The sequence below is a fragment of the Phaethon lepturus genome, unplaced genomic scaffold (assembly GCF_000687285.1).
Source record: "Phaethon lepturus isolate BGI_N335 unplaced genomic scaffold, ASM68728v1 scaffold377, whole genome shotgun sequence".
NCBI classification, from domain to species: Eukaryota; Metazoa; Chordata; class Aves; order Phaethontiformes; family Phaethontidae; genus Phaethon; species Phaethon lepturus.
In genome coordinates, this window is record NW_010549593.1 from 114,876 (window position 1) to 135,752 (window position 20,877).

Genomic DNA, 20,877 nt, shown 5'->3' on the forward strand with positions numbered 1-20,877 from the left:
ATGGGAAGTGGTCAAATTTTCAAAGCAAGCTGCTGGGTGCCAAACACTTTTGAAAATCTGGCCCCTGACTCTTTGGTGCCATTCCAGAAAGAAATATCTCTATGCTGGCAGTTGGCCAACCAGCTTTGGAAATCCTTTTGCACAGTTATTTCAGTAAAGCATAAAAGCTGATCCCCATCTTTCTCTGCCTGATTAAGCACTGTCACCAATCACTATGCAGCTTTAAGATACGCATGAAATATTCCTAGATAAATCCTCAATCTCCAGAGAAATGTGTTTCCTGAACGACTGTAAATCCAGGTTCTATGTTGAAACTAATCCAGTCTGGCAGTGCTATGGCCCTAGAAAAGTTTCCTTGGAAACGACAAAACTTATGCAATGGCAAAGTCATCCAATCTTCTCATGCCACTCTATTATATTAAAAACACCTGGTTTATTTATACAATGACTTACAGATCAGGGTCCTAAAAATAATAATACATAAACTTTATAGCAAAAAATATACATATAACAATTCATCCTTCTATGATATATAGAAATGATGTATATTTGTGTGTGTGAACATATATAAATATATGGGTTGTACTTACGTTTAGGGCACTTGTGTATAGATATGTGTGTCTACATACACACAGTATACATTTATATATCTTTCTAGGTGCCATGTGTGTATACATAAACACACATAAATACACACAGGATCATATTTACATTCTGTGAGTAGACAGGTACTTTGCAGAATCTGCACACAAATAGCTGGAGTCCTTCACTGGCTTCGAGCATCAAAGGGGTCAGTGACCACCCACATTAGTGTCCACAGAAAGAGAACTAATGTCATCGCTGTGGGCACAGGACTGGCTTGATGCATCTTCCTTTGTGAAGAACTAAATTTGCTGGACAGTGGCACCCTGCAACACAGGGCTTGTTGCATGGGCCAATCTCATTCCAGTTGTCACATGTTTTGACACATCCTGGACCACAGGTATCATAAACTGCACCGTGTTTACACTGGGTTGCTGAAAGACAGTTAAAAAGGAACAAAATACACATATTACACAGAGTCTTACAAGGAAAGTTACGTATCTATTTGCTTGGTTATTACTGCAAATATCAAAAAGCACATTTTGGTATGATGATCATCTAGAGGCAAAAATTACTTGTAAAGAGATCCCACTATATTAAATGCAACACTACTTTACATCACAAATATAAAGGTAGCAATATTCCTAATCAAAAAGGTATCAAGTTCCTAGCAGTCTTGAACTTTTTGAGAATTTTAACACAGCTGATGGTATATAAAGCTTTGCCAAGGTTTCTATCTATAAGCAGATCTATGCTTTGTATTTAAGCCTTAACATTGTTTTTTTTAATTTGTTACAATGCCTTTTATCAAAAATTCCTCAAACATTTACAAGGACAGGCAGTTATTATCAGTCCCACTTCTACAGAAAGAAGTAGAGTCATTCACCACATCAGACTTTCTATTCCTAAGATTATACTTTCAAAATTGCCTATTGCAGCAAATCAAAACATTGCTGTTAATTCAACAGCACCATTTCTAAAGTGAAATTAAAAAAAAAAAAAATCAATTCTTTCCCTGCTTTATGCTATTTGACCAAGGGATGACTGAGAATGAGGATTCTTGTACTTAATGATTCCAGTATCTATTCCTTGATTTATGTACTTGATGGTTCAATGCATTTCCAACATAAGAGACCACTGAGGGCTCAGCTAAAAGCACTATACCCCCTCCAGATCAATATTTAAACTCTTAACATTTTATATCCTGCCTTTTTAGTATAGAGAATAATACATGGTTCAATAGCAAATAAAAACCTGTTATTCTTTCTAACTGCTGTGCTGATGGCAAAAACAAGTACTGATAAAATAGTTTATAGATGGTAAGGGACTCTCAAACATCCAGAATCATCTCTTGCTATTTAGGGAGAGGTGGTTGCATTAAGAAGGTTTCTTCCACTTTGAGAGAGATTGAAGGTCCAGATTTTTCAAAGAACAGTTCTGTTATGAAAAGAAAAATGTTGTTTTGTTGTGAGAGTTGGCCTGAGAGTGCCATTACAGTACTGTTATTATTCATAAAGAGAAAATAGGCAGAAATAAATTGACTAAATATGTGTAAGAGTGTATCACAGAGGATGGAAGTGTTAGTGCTAAGGCATCATAAATTTAAGAGGTTCCTTTTCACCAGTAATGAAGTGATCTTCAAAACAGCGTCAGCTTCTTGCAAGTTTTACTTTTTATGCATTTTGTGGCACTTATGTGAAAAGCAGCCCTGAAGAAGGAATTCTGGCAAGAATGCGTACAAAGTTCTCAGGGCACAGATATTAAATAAGCAAACAACAAATTGGAAAAATTGGATAGCACAACAGAAAATTACCCCAGAGCTACAGAGAATCAATAGCGGAATAGTAGATATTCAGTAGATATTAGGAAAAAAAAAAGCTTTCTAGCTTTAAGCATGAGAAAGCACCAGAGCAAGCTACCTAAAAACTCTGTGAGACATCTTTTCTTGAACATAATTTTAGAATAGGTTGGAAAAAACATCTTTCAGCAATGTTCAGGATAAGCTGATCCTGCTTGTGAGCACAGATCTTTTGAGAACTTTTTTCCAGCTTTACATTTCTATCTTGCTCTGCATGATAACTTTCACGCACATTGAAGAATGTACAAACAAAAGGAATAACTAAAACGAAATTTAAATGAAACAGGAAATTTAGAAAGTGGGAAAAACATGCTAGCAATATTGAGTGTGTAGTAAAAAGATTTACAACAAACTCTGCACTTACGTAGTGTGTTAAGAATAGAGATTGAATCTCTATAAGAGAGGAAACAAAAATGTGCGGAGCTCCCAGGAGTAGACCAAGATGTTCAAAGACGGATAGTGATTCACACACAATGTGAATTATCTTAAGGGGGCTGTTTACTAGAAGCTGTTGTCCCTCCTCTCCGAAAACAAGTTTCCTTTCAGAGGATCTCTAATTAACCAACCACAAACTGAAATATTAGGCTTCAGTACATGCAGTTTCCATATAAAGAGGTCTACGAGCTTCAGTCTTTAGGCTGCACAGGTTTCATCCCACAAAGCTTTACTGCAGTAATAGCCGGCCTGTTCGTTCCACCTGAGCTGTGTTTGGAGCCTCAGCCAGTGGGTTTGAGGAAAGTTGGCCGAGGTCTCCTTTCCACTTCCTCATCTCTGCCTGAGAACAAATGAGAATATATCACAGGCTGCCCTTGGCAGCAGTGGCATCTGTAAGTACTCCCCAGCTCTGCTCTACCACACATGGATGTGGTATGTCAAAACACCTCGTTCTCCTTCAGATGATGCCATGTAGAAGATATGATGTCTTTATTTGCTGCTGTAGGCAGTCTATAATGGCATTATTAACTTGCTGTCAAGGGAAAAATCAGAAAAGTACAATGACTGCTGTTTAAGTTCCCTGGATGGCTTTTATTGTTGAGTGCTTTAGTTGTTAACATGTGGTGTGATTGATCCAGAACATTCCACTTCATCAACAGTTTAAAAAATAAAAATAAAGACATTCTGCAGTAGGCTTCCCAGGGACTGCTGAAATGAATCAGTACCATGTAAACATGGAAAACAGAAGTGATGCCTTTGCACCCGTCTTTTAAGGCAAACTCCTCTCTTAAAGAACTGAGCTCTGTTAGTAATAACTTCTTTAGTACACTAGCAAAAAAAAATCAAAAACCCAACCCCAAAGTACAAAAGTTACTAATAATACTGCATTTTGCAATGTTACCAGTCCCAACAGGATTTTTCCACTCTTCTTCTAGAACATGTGTTTGGCATGACAGATGTGAGCTTCCTCAGACCGCTCTCTGAGCTGGCGGGATGATAGCCAGCTCCAGTCCAGAAGCCATATAGTCACATAAATACAGCACTGTGCCTGAGCTAATAAACCCTGCCTAATAAGGCTATACAGTTTTCAGACCAGAGCTGGTTTATTCCAGCCAGTTTGGCAGTTTCACAGAGAAGGCTTGTATCTGTCTGTGCCTGTCTTTGTAGACATGGCCATAATTGTTTAGGGTAAATTCTTGTTCCCCAACACAAAAGCCAAAATACCTAACATGGAACTGTTGAAGGATTACACTGGTGGATGATATCTGGTAAATCTGATTCCACAGAAATTTCTGAGCTAATATTTGTGCATCAATGAATCATCGTGCTTATTCTGTTGGTGTTGCACAGTTTGGGCTTTCGAGGTGTTTTGTAGGACCTTCAAACTGAATGTCACTTGTGATGCTTGCAATTCACAATATCTCCTTCTAAAATAGTAGAAGGCAATAGATCTGTGCACTGACCTTCTAATGATACATCCGGGTTAATCTTTTCAACTTTTAGGTTTTATTGAGTTTCCACTAAAACGTCAGAATAGCTTTCTGATACATATTCACATGGAATAAAGCGATTAAAGGAAAGCAACATATAACAGGGAAGACGAGTGAATTTGGCCAGAAAGTTCCACAGCAGACAAGAGGGAACCCAGGAGAGGAGTCAAAATCAGATATACACTCATCCTCCTCTAATTCAACAAATCACATAGGAAAAAGAGAAATTTGTTCAGTTTTTATGAGGCTGTTGGAGCATTTCAGCACATCAGTGCTACCATGTTCCCTTTGCACTTTATTATAATCTTTGTTTGCTTTTTCCTCTTGCCTGTGTAGTCATGCCCATGGCAGGGAATTATTGCCATCTGCCATCCTTGAGTCTTCTTTCTCTCACTGGCCTCAGAAATTCAGTGTTAAATTAGTATGGCCCACAGCCTTTCACCACTTCAGTTTACTTGACTGCACTTTATAAACTGCTTGCTTAACCTTTCTTGGGCTAAAAAAAATGTTTTTTCCATCTCCTTTCCTTTTCAAACCTCTTCCTTCCATTTGTATCCTTTCTTTTTCCTCTCACATGTACCACTTTCTCTTATTTCTTCTTTTCCTCATGCTGGCTCTCCTGTTTTGGTTTTTTTTTTTTTCCTTCTCCTTCACACATTCTATTTCTTCCCGTGCCCATTCTAACAGATCTCACTCCCCACTACTTCCCATAGAAACCCATATTCCTTTCCAAATCCTCTCAGTTCCTGTGCGGATCTCAGCAACCCTTTCCTACCCTAACCATTTTCCTAACTCATTAGCTTCCTCTCTTTACCCCTCTGGATAAATGACGGCTGACATGCCTCTTACAGAGCCAACATCAAAGGACAGCAAACCATGAGCAGCAGTATTTCATGCAGGACTTAGAGGAGGATACGCTGCCACACTGGAGGAGGAGGAAGAGCATTTAGGGAACAGGACGTGTAATTCAGCCGCCTGAGCATCCTGTTTGACTGGCCCTCCAGACAACACAAGCTTTCTAAAGATTATAAAAATGAGCTAAGTGTACAGCAGTCAGGGTAGAGGAACTGGCAACCACACAAGATCTGGTTTTATAACACACAAAAGAATAATTAAAACCTGACTATACTAATAAGTATACTCCATTTTCATCAGAACACAGCTCTTCCAAGTATCCCACCAGCTATGAAATGTCAAGCAGGAAATGAAAGTCACAGAATGCTAAAGTTTTATTACAGATATATTGTTTCATGCCCAGGAACTTCTATCCATAATTAGGACACAATGATTGTAACTAAAGTGCTGGGGAGAAAAAAGTTAGTTAAAGATTAAAATCTTGATGGCAGCCACTAGTTGAGGGTACTTGACCATATACAGTTTATCTGTATTTTCTGCTTAACAAGATTTCCCCTTTCCCTCTAGAAGTCTGCACTGACATTAAAAAACTCGGGTGGATTTAAACACTTCTTTCATTAGCTTTAATGGAAGATGTGTGTTTAAATTCCTTCATAATGTTCTCTCAAGGACTGGTTTGCCTTAGAAACTTTTCTTGTCTTTGGTAAAGTGCCAGAAAAATTGTGAAAAGAAGCTTCAATTAGTTAAGTCGTGATATGCCAACACTTGTATAAACTCCTTAAGGCAGGGACTAGAGTTTTTATTGTTTTTACAGCATCTGCAAAGTCAGGTCTCAGTCTGAAGTGCTTTGGTCAAAAAGAAGTCAGGATGCTTGTTTCAGGTTCTGCATGGGTCTTCTACCAGATCAATAGATTAAAATTACATATGTTACTAGTGCTGTCTGAGACCACATCCTTGAATGGGGCTTTCACTTAGTGACACCTTGTTTGGATTGTTCTGTTCCTTTGTACGAGAAAAAAAATGAGCCTTTTGGGAACAGTCAATCAAATGTAATTTGCTCTGTCACTCACCCATCCCTGCTATTGTGCCTTCAACAGAAAAGGAAATTGAAGTTGAGAGAGTACACCCTGAGCCACACACATTCACCAAAATGGACCACAGAGTAATAGCTCTTTGACCAACACTGAGTATCCTTCTCTTATTTTTTTTTCCAACTACTGTCAATTGCTTTACATAAATCTGAATACATTTCCAGGCAAACCGATGCCATTATAGAATGTCCTAAATTAATGAGACCATCATCAGGGGAAATATTCATCTGCAATACTGCATTTTACTTCAAGTGCCCATGCCAGCACTTCTCATGGAAACAATTACTCACAATTATTTGCAATTAATGCAGTCCTAAAGACATGGGGAACCTGGTCCAAGTGCAAAAATTAATGCAGGTTTGCATTTTAATATTCCCATGAAATACATTCTTTCTTCTTTCTTTGTTGAACCTACTGCAATCATATATGCATGTTGTCTCTGGAAATATAACTATGTTTTAATAGAACATCAAAGGAGTTTAAGTATTATCTGTAATCAACTGTTTACATATCTTGAAAGAGAAAGGCACGTGCTTCTTCCCAAAGTACATAAAATTAAGATAGGCAGCATTAGAGGTAAAAATGTTTGCAACAAAATAAACATTTCTAATATATGATTGTTGAAAAATCTCTCCTGCTAAGGCCTTTCTCCATAATTTGGAGTGCAACTTCCCTCCTGATGCAATCCCAATCCTTTCTAGCTGGTTCATTTTTGATCCTCCTCCACCAGCAAAAGGATAGTAGCCTATTAGCCTATGCACTTGCTTACAAGGAAGCAGTCCCAAAATGCTTACCTGCACAGTTCTGCTCTGGTACCCACTGGACTTTCAGCCCTTCCCTCTGACAGGCTCGGGCATATGCCAGGAATGACTCGCAGTAGCAGTTTTTATGGACTGGGCACTCGCACATGTCTGTCACACAGGACCTGCAGAACAAAGTCCCAAAACAAATAAGAAAGGAAAGTTTTGGCAGATATCTGTCTGAGGGTTGGAGTTGTTTACTTTCCAGTCACATGGAGTTCAATGCCACAGCAAGTTGTGCTAAATGGCAAGAAAGTTAAACGTGTCTCTCCTGTCACAACCCAAGGGCTCATCTCTTTTTTGATGTGCTGCTCTGATGCAGAGAAGTCTGAAGAGCATCAGGGAGAGAACCATGCAGAAACAGGGAGGTGAGAAGACCCAAGAAATGTCAGGCAGAGAGGACCAAGACCACAGTGAGAGAAGTCAAATTACATTTTTGCAATGATTTTTTGTCAACACAAGATAAAGACTTCTTCCTTATTCCCTGGAAAGTAACAATCTAATAATTTTATCAACAATAATATCAGCAGTGTTAAGTGATGACTTCTGCAGGTAATGAGCACATGCCCTTCCATGCAAGGGATGAGAAATAGTGCCCTCTTTCCAGGTTACTTCCAGCGTCTCACCACTTTGAAGGCCCAAAAATAGCTATATGCCTGTTTTCTCAGCAGCATCACTACCAAATGCCAGACTTTAAGAGACTCCGAAGGAGCAGGGGTGAGGCAGCATAACTGAGCAGTTCTCATGCTAGGAAATCCCCCAGGCACTTGTTAATACCACCATCTTCTTCCATTGCCTAAGATAGAATCACCACAAAACATGGCACAGAGCAAAGCTGCTAACACAGCCCTAAGTGAAACTGCTACTGCATATGTCACCGCTATATTTCAAGTTAGCTCATCCAGAACGTGTGCCCATTTGGCACAGACCTAAAATATCACTGGCAAGAGCCAGTGACTTTGCAGTTTCTTCATAAGCAAAATGCTTAGATGCTTCTGCAAACGCACCAATGCAAATTCAGAAATGATGACTACGTACTGCTTTGAGTGGAATCATTAGAAGGCAGGGACAAGGTGCGGGGAAGACATACTTGGCCCTCTGAAAATCATGCCCTCAGTTCCCCTGCTTTCCACTGAGGCTGCTCTATACATGCACCTTGGGTGTCAATGGGCAAGAGCCCCCTGCTCCATACACGTTCAGGAGCATCTCTGTTTCTGAGAGGACAAGGCAGCGTTTGTGAGAGGCACAAATCCTCCAGAAAGACCAAGGGCTGAAGTAAAAATTTAACTCTCCATGTTAATTGCTCTTGCCATGGACCAAAAATTCCATTGTCTATAGGAAAAAGACGGATATAGGCTTGATTTTTCAGAAACGTACCCCATGGATGAATAGGTAATAGGTGCAAGCACCTCAGTCAAAGTTATCAGGAGCCCTAATGCCCACACAATGCTTTACAGTCATTGCAAACCCTTTATTCATAGCTAGGAGGGAGGATTAGTGGTCCTTCAAACATAGACAAGCTTGTTTCTGCATACCCAACAGTGCCCCTCAAGGAGGAGTGTGTCCCCTTGCCAAAGTCACTGACTATTTCAGTGACCATTCATATGGTTAAACCTGACAGTTCTGCTTGACATTTCCATGAGCTTTTACTCATTTGACTCTCAGTGGACCCCCAACATGAAATTACCTAAAAATTCACTGAGACAAATAAGCAACATAAGTGTTAATGTAAAAAGGTTACCAGTTCTGCATTTACTGGTGTATACATACTGTGGATAAACAGAATTGTTTTGGATCAAATATATAATGTTCATTTTTACAGACCAGTGGTTTTCATTTGAAATAGCTTTAGTTTCTAGGGACAATGTAATTTTATTTCGATTTAGTTCTGTGGTAGGTCCCTTTACATCTTTCCCAGTAACAGATGTTGCTCTATGGTTATCACAGCTGATAGGCTACAAGGAACAGACTAGCACAACATCCTTGTCACTGTTCAATGCTGTTAGGTGATAAAAGACCTTGGATAAGCACAAAGGGTCACCTTTTTATGTGACACACTAAATAACTTTACACTATTTCCTTTGGCCAAACATGTTTGTGATCTCTTGCTAGCACTCCTGCAGCAGGCACTGCTCCGTATATCCCGTGCCATTTAGGAGGTGTATGTCTCATTTTACAGTGAAGTAGATGCTTGTTTGCTACTGCAGCAAATTATTACCACAAAGAGAGTCTGTAACAATCTCCACAGATAAAGTCCATTATCAAGATAACATTTCATCATTTTTTTTTTCTGTGCTGGCCTCCTTTATCAACCACATTTTACTGCTCTCCACTCAGATTTAGTTATTATTAATGCCCACGGTGCTTAGGGATGCTTGCCAGTGCCAGGTTGGCTACATGTTCACCAACTTCCTGCCTTAGAAATTATAAAATCCTAAACCTGAGGTACTTCCTCTGCTTTTTAGAGCATAAATACATTTTTTTTTCCATTACTCAGAGGGAGACGCCACTTCCTGCACTGAGTCAATGCACCTACAGCTACCTCAAATTCTCACATCAGGTGAGGAAATCTCCAGGCTCGCCATCAATCACCAAGTCTTTTTAATCACTAACATGTTCGTGGCAAGGCTAGTGCTCATCCTGGCAAAGACTGGGCATTGTCTGGGGGATTAGGGAGGCCAGGGCACCATTCCCAGTCTGCAGGAGGGTAGCCACACTCTGAGGGTGCAGCAAGTTTAGCCCCTACATGCATGTGAGCGACACAACACCATTAGCCCTCGGCATTGAAATGGCCTTGGATATCCAGACAGGCTCCAGAATGAAACATCTCCACTTTGGCTGGGATCAGCACTATTTGCTACAGTTCAGCACAAGTGGACACTAAGGAAGGTAGCATGCCATGTGCAACACAAACAATCCTCTGATTCATTACACACCTAATTGCTTGTGTAATTTTTATTTTCCTGAAGCCTTTAGTCCTGGTGACAGCTGCTGGGCTCAAGCCCTAGGCTTGGCTGAGGAGCAATCATCAGATTGCAGCTGTTTTATTAATGAATTACAATTGCTAATTATTTGTAAGGATTAATTAATTAATTAATTAAGGTTAAATGAAAAATGAGAGTAAAGCAAACTATATCCACAGCTGCCAAGCCTAGTCAATCAAAGTAAAACCTTCTTTTTCTTCCTAATGAAATTCCTTGCTGGCAAGTGTAATGCATTAATATTAATTGTAGTTAGATGGATTGGCAGTCAGAGAAGAGTCTTTTCATATCACTTCTGAAATCAGCAGAGAGTAGATATGTGGTTTGTTTGGTAGCCATCGCGAGAGTCAAAGAGCAGTTCTGGGAAAGGACATGGAAGCAAAAGGTGTCCATCCTCTGGGGGCTAGCTAGTGAGGGCGAGATGGTGATGGCCCACGGGCAAGCTTTGACTTTGGGTCTGTATTTTTTTCAAAACATGTTTACTTCTTGCATTTAATTATATTTCTCACTGTTATTGCTGTTACAGTTTTATTAGAGGGCTATTAAGGGATGCTTCACTGGGTAAATTTAAAAACTGTTTCCTGTGTACTCTCCTAATACTTTCCCCATGCAAAAATCTTTGGTATGTCCATGGCTTTTTTTTTTTACCGTCTCCAGTGATTGATACACTTCAAAAAATTTTCTCTGTTACCCCAGATTCTGCCTCCTCTTCATTCTTCCTTTGAATCCAATAAATAGATTGGTGACAATAACTGCATGTATGCAGAGGCTTATCTGTACTATAATCTGACTGGACTGTTCAAATAACAGAAAAACACACTTTTACTAAAACTTCAGAATTTTGCCAATAATGAAGCTGTACTGACAAGTTACCATACTGCAGGTGAATGGAGACTTTGGGTCTTCCAAGGTATTGTGACTCTTTATCAACACCAAAACATTTGCTTAAATGCAGGAAAATTGAGAATACATATCAGAAGCTTAAACATCAAAACACAGTCATATAGAAATAATCCCAGAATAAGACTGCAGTGCAAGTTACCTATAAAATGAAGCCATTTTACCAGCTATGGAAATAGACATAAGATACTTCAGGCAGCCTTAGCTCTGCCCTCAGTGAACTCATACAGAGATGCAACGATGTTGTCATCCAAAAGAAAATCACATTTCTTTTAAGGACTTATTTATGTTTCTGAAAAATATTTGGCTGTGATGTTGCACTTTATCTGGAGTCCCTGCTCCAAATAAACACCAGAGCACAGCCAACCTCTCAATCCTCAACTGGTACCAAGTGCCTCACCGTGATTCCTTTTGATGCTGTCTATGGTGCCTGCAGGGTGTGTGTCAGAGATGGCGCTAATTGGGCGTGTATAATCACAAACTGTTGCAAGGGGAAATCCATGAAAGTGAAGGCATCCGGCAGCTGTGGGACACACCCCTGAAGGAGACAAACACACACACTCTGCTGCCACATCTTCAAAGTGAACTGGATGAGTACACTCCTTCAGCAACAGCCCTTTTTCACATTAAACCATGGAAAGTCTCCAAGTCCCACAAAGGGCAAAGAACAGAGTCCTGTGCTACATGCACTATTAAAAAGAAGAAAAGATCACAGCAACGAAGTCTACAGCCTTAGTCCATGCCACGCGGGATTGAAATTGCAGATGTTCACTTGCTTTTCCTTTGCAGTACACACAAATCCAAAACCAGAACGAGCCATTTTAGGAAGGACTATTTCTTTTTGCCTTTTTTTTTTCCGATGTTTCACAACAGGAGTGTGATGCAATGCATTTTTCAAACCTTTTGGTACCTACAAGAAGCAGCCTTATGCAGACAGAAAACAGTATCATTTTCCTCTTTCCACCGTTAGGTCTCAACAGACTTTACAAAATCAGTTAGAGAACATACATAACTACTACATAGATTTTATGTATGTGAAGAGGCATAAGGCGGTGTCCTCTATACCTGGCATAAGCTGTACACTTGCAAAATCTAAAGCCTGAAGGGTTATCTACCTAGAGAGGAGGACTAATTTCCAACCCCACCATCCTGTGTACAAGTTTTAGTACAAGCTTGGCCTAATTTAGCACTGGTTTTGAAAATAACCACACTCTACATGACAGCTAGTTTGGATTCCCATAATCACTCCAGAGTGCTCACAATTCAGCAGCAACACTCAGGATTTATTTTTCCTGATCCAAAATTAGATCTCCTTTCCCTTCCTTTACAGGAAAAACAAAACCCAATGGCTTCTATCAGTAGTTACGTTGTTACAAGAAATTTTGGGCTGTTTTTCCTACAAAGTTTCAATGAGTTGCCAGCTAGAGAAGTAATTTCAAAGGTAAGAAGATGAGAAGATGAGCCATATTCCAATGTATAATGGAAAGGCTCATGCTGTTGCTACCACAAGCTCTTTCGTCTGTATGTGCATGTTTAATCTTACTGAAGTATTGAACCATGGTATGTAGAGCTGGAGACTTTTTATGGCTTTGAGGCTTGAGATCAGAAGCTTGAGAACATTCTCTCTTTCTCCAGAATTTACTAATATTAATGCAAAAGCAGCAAATAACTCATGAGGAAGGTAATTTTGGAGGCTGTTGAAAACACAGAAGCCCTTACATTTATTGAGTATTTGTTCAAAACCCTTGCCTGGGGAACAAACACTTTTATGCCGCAAAGGCAGTCATCTTCAAGGATCGTTTCTTCCAAGACCAAGTAGCTATATCTGCACTCCCTCTGCGCTTTTCCCACACATCATAACAACGGCGACATTGCCTTAAGTTGAGGATCTGATAAAGGCATCCATAACAAAGTTAAATCATCAGTGTCCTGACCTGTTTTTCCAGTAAGTGGGAAAGTGCCCAGAAAAAGTGGCAGGCAGCATGCATGTGCTTTGTACTGGCGACTCCCCCATGGTACAAGAACTCCCACACTGCTGAACTGGCTCAAAAAAAAACCCTAAAAATGTGCTAACAGAAAGGGAACTTGCAGCTCATCTTTGGTCAGCAGTGCACAGCAAATCTACTGCAGGCATATGCTTTCTTTGGGGAAATCTCATTCCTGTAAAGAGAGCATTGGCCATAATGCTTGAGAATATCAGAGTTATTTTTGGCAGATTGCAGAGGAGGAATTTGCAGCAGTAGGCATTTGAATCATGCATTCAAATTTCATCTCGATCCCTGATTTTTCTGCAAATTTGAGTCAACCCTGGACTGTATTGCCCCATGGAGCCAAGCAGAAAGAAATTATAAAGTACACAACTCCACCAAAGGGGAAGAGCTGCATGTGATCTAAGATTTCTAGGGCCTAGCAGTCACGTTACACACACATTGAAGAGTCCTAATTTAACTCTGAGTGCCATTGTTCATGCTCCAGATATAGACTTGGCACTCAGAGATAATTAAACAGAATCACACAAGATATCCACATCCACCTCTGCTTTGCCAAGGCACCCTTCCAAAGCAGTTATTTAGAGAAGTTCAGTCAACTGGGGAAAAGGATGCTTTAAATGCAAGTGGTAATTATTGTTGGTAATTTCCAACATAGCAGAGACAGACAGCAATTTGATTTTCATTTCTTTGCATATTCAGCTCCTTTTAAAAAAGTCAGAACCCATACTTTCCTCACAAAGGGTAAGCAAAAATGGTTATTTTCCAGACACTGAATATATGAAGGTCCATGTAGACCTCTGAAAAAGCATACTGTGCTGCACAATATCACCACAACCTATACTATGTGCTGCTAAAAGTATTATCCAAAAGCTTTTAGAAAATGCCAAAAAGAGTGTTCGATGTGTATTTTTAACCTTTATATAAAGGGCATGCTGTGCCAAAATTGATTTTTATTGCCTTAACCAACATTACCCACAAGAATATGGTAAAATGAACAATGAAACATTTTGGAACATTTTCTAAAACCGCATAAAATTAAAGTTCCCAGGACTGCACTACCCTGACACCATATTTATAATATCCCTGAATATGTAGTAGCAATGGTAAAGGCACTTAAAAGTAGGGAAGGAGGAAGAGCCAAATAAAGAACAAAACAGCATAACAACCTTCCCTACTACTTTCTTCACATTAATTCTCCTACTAATGTGTGAAGTAGGCTTTTTCTATCTTGTGCTTAGATCCTTACAGGCATCTGTGGCTTTAAATGTTCTTTCTGGTCCTGACAATGGAAAGGTTGGCTAAAATCCCTCTGTGGGGAAATAGCTGAACCATGACTGAGGAAGACAATGAAGTCCCATGCTGGGGTCTAAGAAGCATCTGGTATGACTCAGAATATTTCCTAGAGCTGAAGGTTATAATACAGTTGAGCAGCTGACTTGTCACCTTTGGAGAGAGTGGATTTTTGCTCAAGAAGCTCCAACAGAAAGTGGAAACACCATCCACAGCCCTGGAAGAGCTGACCCCTTGCACTTCCACTCACTTTCAGAAAGCAGGAGAGAGTTTTCACCTCCTCTACTGTTTCAGTTGTGCTAGGCTGTGCAGAGTTTAACCTTTAAAGTCCTGACATTTGAAATAAATATCTGAATGCATGAGAACTCAAGTGGTTTGAGTTTGAGTTCATATGTAGCATATACCTTGAAGTGAAACAGTTAAAAAACATTTTTCTGTACACATTACATATGACTTTGTATACAGAATTATTGGAATAAAGATGACATACAACGTAAGTTTCTTAACCCATTTCAAACAAGTGGCCAATATCACACTTAAATGTGCCCATCAAAAATTTCTCTTTCACATGCTTACTTGAGCAGTATACATAAAATTTGTTTCACTTTCTTTGGTGAAATTACTGCAAAAAGGATTTAGCTGCCTGCATGTTTTATGATCTGCAATTTGTGTATCTGGCTGGAAAATACAGGAACCATAATTCTGCTCTAGAACGGAAAGTTTCCAAACTCATTATAAAGTGGTCATCTGCAATAAAAAGCTTGGACCAACAGAAACATACAGAGGAAAATTTAGGAGTATCACCTGGAACCTGACATTGAAGGTTCAAAAGCTAGAACCTGGTTTCTGAAGACATGTATTTCTTCAGTTAACTAGTACCCACAGTTGTCCACTTGCAAATATCCATCACATAACTGGTAAAGATTACAGGAGCAGTATGTCTAATGCTAGCTGATATGGTTTATCATGCACTTATGCAAAGCTTTCTGGTGAAAAAAAATCTAGGTGTTCTCTGGGTTTAATGTTCAGAGAGTAAGTCACCTCCTAAGGGATTTTCTACCAAAAATCCCATCTTTCATAGGCCCAGTGGACCAAGGTCTACAGCCTATATACTCATCCTATGGCATAGTGTTTTGGCCAAATAGACCTACTTTGTGCCTCCAGAACCCCATCATTTCCCCTCAGAAGCCAAAACCTAGAAAAATTCCTAAATTTCATAATTTTCTGTTTTGAAATTCTTAGGCCTACAAGATTTCTTATTACAGATCCTGTTCTGACACAACGCAGCAGTATTCAAGATACTTTACAACATCAGATGTGTATATCAAGTCTTTTTTATGAGAGGAAAAGAAATCAAGGATGTTTTAGTGCACCTTCTCAATATCCATACTAGTATTTTACATTTCCATTCACTGCATGCACACTGACACTGGTAATGTGAATTTGCCTTACAACAGACACCCCATCTTAATGGAATTTTCAGTGTTCTCTGGCATAGCTACCATGGAAAATCCATCATCATTTTGAGGCTTTGCATTATGTAATTGACATAAAATTTTATCTTTTCTCCATGTCTAGACTTGATTTTTAAAGAAGAGTCTACCCAGTCTCCAGTTCCTCAGGCACAAAGTGGAGACTGAACTGTCATACCTTATCTAGAGAGAGGAAAAAACAGTCATTTCAATTCAATTTCAAAAAAGCAGACATTTTTCAGTATTTAACTTTATAGCATTCAAGTGGTACTTTCAATCAGCAGTTAAACTTTGTTATTATGTTTCATACAGTGCAAATGAGCATAGCATAGACTAAATGAATCTAATATGACTGCATCAACTTTCACTCTAGTAGACAGAGCCCATTAGTGTATTCTGTGTGACAGTCCTGATCTGAGAAAAGCCAGAGGTTTTTCAGAAGATTATAAACATCCTAGACAGTACCTCAAAAACTATTGAGAGGTTTTGAAGTCATGGCACTACAGAAACACAGGCCATATAGGTATATCAACAGGGTATTGCCATAGTCATGAGACAGACATATAAAATAACATAAGATTTAAATCTTCTAAAATAAAAATTCAAAACAGATCATCTCCTTCTCTCTACCGACAAAATATATTGTGGCTCTGCTATGCTGTCTGTCATAAAAATATGTCATATCCAATAACAAGCACAATGAGAACATGGAACAGGAAATATTTCCAAAGTGTAAACATAAACTGAAGTTATCTTCAGCTTTTGATGATGATTCACTGTATATATTTCCAAGGAGGTCTTGTGATATAATAATAAACAGGCTGGCTAGTTTAGAAACTCACATTCTTAAACTCTGCAGAGCCCACTCCCTGGCTTAACCCATACAAAATTAACTTCAATCAAGCATATTTTTCCTCTAGGTGGCTGCAGAGCATTTAAAAAGTTGCTGTCTCCAGATGGAACATGAAAGAAAACAAGCAAGGGAAAAAGACTGCTACTTAGAAAATAGCTTTCCTGCTCATCTTTCTTCCTTTACAAACCAAGAGCCAAAATCTCGTTTCAGCAAATTAGGCTCACAGTGAGCATGCCACCCTTCCAGCCTGTCGCATGCTAATGGTGCATTTCGTCTCAGTGGTCTCCCTGTTTGCTCTTCATCAAAGATAACTACTAAAATTGGGACTTGCAAGAAGTGGTGTTAAGAGCCAGCTTACCTGAATTGCAACATTAAAAAACCCACTCTGTTCCTGGTTTTATGGCTTCCTGTGTGGTCCTGGCCCAGACCCATACAAAGAGGTAGGCACATAAAGCATGATTTAGGCAGAGTTCACACACCTGAATGCAAAACTGTAGTCCGGGCTTGGTTGCCCTGACCTTGGCAAGGCTGGCTTCGTTTATTCTGGAGACTTACTTCCTGCTTTTACATTTCCTCAAGCGCCTCTGCTTTTGCTCTGCATGCTCTCAAGACCATGTGGGTATTGTCAGGCCCAAGCCCAACTGGCATGCTGACAGTGAAGTCCTCCTGCTCGTGGAGGAGGGTTGTCTTAAAACAGCAGCAGTGCTGCCGTGGTCCCATTCAAGATTCAACAGACCAGAGGGAGAGGGTTAGCATAACAGTTCGATAGTGATACAGGACTCAGCCAGGAGACAGAGACCTGGTTTCTGGTCTCTGGTCAGTTTGACTTAGCCTGCTACTCCACATGCAGAAAGCTTTAGATAAGAGATGTTCTGCATACTACCACAGTTCTTTAACCTTCCTGAGTACAAGATCTCAGTCGCAAAACAATGTACAGAGACTGAAAATAGAGTGGATGAAATGCTGTCTCCACTGAAATTGGTGGGGATTTTCCTACTGACAACATAGGAGCCAAGACTCAGAACTGTCATCAGCCTTTTTTTTTTTCAGTTCTGTACTTCAAGTCTTTGAAGGATCCAGACCCTTTCAGGACACAGTTAAACATTAAATTCAAGCTTCCTGAATTAAGATGCTACGAATTAAAATTTCCTGTACTAGACATAGTGACTCCATGACATATCAGCCTGGCCTGGATGGAACCAGGAACCCACATGGATGTTATAAAGTCAGAATGACCTAACTCTGGGTGAGGTGAGATGAGGTGTTATGAGCAGACAGAGCCAAGGTTTGATGTCCTTCATGACAAGCTTACCTTTTAGCATGTTGGTTTGGGCATGTTCATTTACTTGGCTCAATATAAAGACAACTCTGATGTCAATCAGCAGTCTTTAAAGAGAAATGCCAGACATGTGCATGAGCAAAACCTCCCTATCACAGAATGATCACGGGTTATTTTTCTGCTCATCTGCGGCTCGTGACCAGTGGCAAAGATGCTAGGATAAATGCTGAGCTTCATCTTGTATACAAAGTCCTAATCATCTGAATTTGACTTTGCCTCTTTTTGTTGGCTAGGCAGGAACTCTATGGAACGGATCAGTGTATAGTGTTAGGCACCTTGAGTGTGCTGCCTGATGGAGCCACAAAGCAATTCGTTCTCTTTCCATCACTTTTCACTCCATAAAATCTTCCCTGGCCTCCCCACAGAAGCAGCAGAGAGATCTCAGAGCTGTACCAATTTGTTATGAAGCTTGCTGTCAAACTTGGCAGTGGTTGCAAGCTACTTTAAACCTTTCTCACCAGTGAAGTTTCCGGGTAGAAATTGTCAGTGCTGAGTGTGCCTTTCAGTTTTCGGAAAGCGGGAGGCGGCACGGCTGCAGCGAAGCAGCTCATGCAGCATGTCTCCTGAAGAAGCCCAGCTGACAGGAGAGGGAAACCCCAGAAGGCAATATGGTAGGAAAAGCTGTTGCTGGAGGTTACACAGGATTCATAGTGCATGTTCTCCATGGCTCCTCGGGAACCACAATGTTTACAGTCCATACCTCTGGGAGGTCACAGATTTCTTCCTTTTGAGGTGAGCATGTGGCACCCGCTCAGTAGTTTTTCTGCTCCCATGGATCTTTCCACAGGTGGGGAGCCTGAGGGCCTATATGAAAGCATGAGTAGATTAGCTCTGTCAAAACAAAGATCCTGTTTTTGTGCCAGTAAGGAAAAAAAGGAGGGAGCAGGGAAAGCATAAAACAGAGTGTATGATATATAGAAGGAAAATTGCTTTTTAATAGAATCTTTTCAAAGTTTTCCATTAAACTTTAGTCACTTGCAGTGCAAGTTTTGGAATGCAACTCCCTCATCCCCTTAGGATGGTCTGCATTTTATTACGTTAGTAAGGAAGCCCAGCATATTCCTAGCAGCGCTACTGTATGAAATGGTTCAGTCTCGAGCCAAAGTGGCAGGAGTAAAAGACCCTCCTGACATTTTCAGCCACTATTCTGGGGCCAGTGATTTAATGCAATTTTTATCATGCACAAAAGAAACTTTTCTTACCAAGCAATAAGTAAATAAAAAATGATCACATCATAACTAATGAGATGATATGCATCCAAATGTTACCCATATGATGACTAGATTTCATCTGAGATACCTAACCAGAATGAGGAAAGGAATATATCAGAAGAGGGAAGGACCTATTGGTCATGAATCAGGGGAGATCAACTGAGTAATAAAAGAACATTAGAAGCTCTTCCTTCCTCCCCTCCCTCCTCCCTCCCTCCCTCCCCTCCCTGCTCCCTCTCCCACTTCAGTGATGCAGGCCACATGAATATTAGAGATAGCTGCACTGAAAGAAGAGGAATAACTGCAGTATCAGCAGTCCAGGAGAAAAAAAAATGGGAGTCTGGACAAGAGGCAGTACCGTATGTCTGTCCCCTTGGAGCAGGCAATGGTGGGGAAGTAAAGTGGAGTAAATCCTATTACACATGTCCATAGCAATTCTTACAGTTCAGAGACTTTAGGGAGGCAGAATGAAAGCTATGTCTACCAGGATGAACCCAGAGAAAGGATGAGACACTTCGGTAGGATCACAGGAGTATAAAGAAACTTGTATATATCTGCATGAGCTGTATCAGTTCTGCATATTAAAAATAGGTATGGTCTCTGGGGATGCTATTTAGAAGATTTCATGAGCACTGGTGAATTGTTACACACTTAATCAGGGGAAATTGCCACCTCTTAAGATGCAATTCACCTCACAATGTAGCCAGAGTCTAGTCTTCTCAAGGTGTCTTACCTTCAGATTGAACTTTCCTGGGTAAAGAGTGAGCCTTATGCTTTGATTCATGATGAATTCTGAAGAAAGTGCTACAGAAAGCAATATGGTTTCTCCTTGCTGTCTGAAGTTATTTGTCTGGATGCAGTCAGCTTTAAGCCTCTGCTTTCTCACAGTGTCTCCCAGAGGTATGTGGCCAGAACTCATTCCTCTGAGTTGTAAGACAGTGGCTCTTGAACATGCTGTTGAGATAGATTGATTCTTTAAAATACTTCAACAGAAACACTCCAGTATATTGTACCAAATCCTCTCTGTCTTCCATGTGAATTGTGTAAATAACATCTATGTTAACCAGAACTGGTACCATTCTGCTGTACTTTCTCTGTGTGAGCACATGTGTGTATACAGATTTGTTCTTTTTCTGCTCCTGGGTCAGTAATGCAATAGGTTGATGAAATCATATGGCACCTCCATGGAGATCTGTGCATGTTCAGCACACTCCACATGGATGTCAGCTGCAGTCAGATCTTACCTCTCTCCACTTATAAGGAAAGAATAGCACCATACATGCAGAAATTAGAATTTCATGTTTTCTTGAAATCTTCTTAGGGAGATGACATTATTGTGAATGGCAAACCCAGTGGTTCTTAGAGATCCCTTTACATAACAGTAGTAGCAGCCATGGAAAGAAAGAATCAAGAGGCAATGAAGTTCTTGATCCCATCTGGGCAAAGAGTACAAAGGGAATCATCACGTCTGCATGAAGAGAGTGATGGTGATGGAGTATTAACAGAAGATGCAAAGTCCCCAGAGTCAAACACTGTGGGAATGAGTAAAAGCCACAGAAGGAAATGGAGGCTAAAGAGAAAGGCCCACAGTAAATATCTGCAGATGCTGTTGTTTGCAATGAGGGCTGAACCAACACGGACATAGTCACACACTCACGTAGCACCTACTAGCCTTAAAAAAGAGAGAAAAAAAAAACCAACCTCACCGGTGGAGGAATATTTTTTTCAA

General features: G+C 40.1%; 1 protein-coding gene across 1 annotated transcript in view; it reads right to left on the minus strand.

Annotated features, from left to right (window-relative positions):
• Positions 1 to 413: 413 nt before the first annotated feature.
• Positions 414 to 20,877, minus strand: part of BMPER (BMP binding endothelial regulator) — a gene marked incomplete at its 5' end in the record, with an annotated part of 74,070 nt that continues 53,606 nt past the window's right edge. Inside the window, 2 exons of the mRNA XM_010290289.1 lie at positions 414 to 1,016; positions 7,106 to 7,236. Of these exons, the coding sequence (XP_010288591.1) occupies positions 835 to 1,016; positions 7,106 to 7,236 (313 nt within the window). The remainder of the gene's footprint in view (positions 1,017 to 7,105; positions 7,237 to 20,877) is intronic.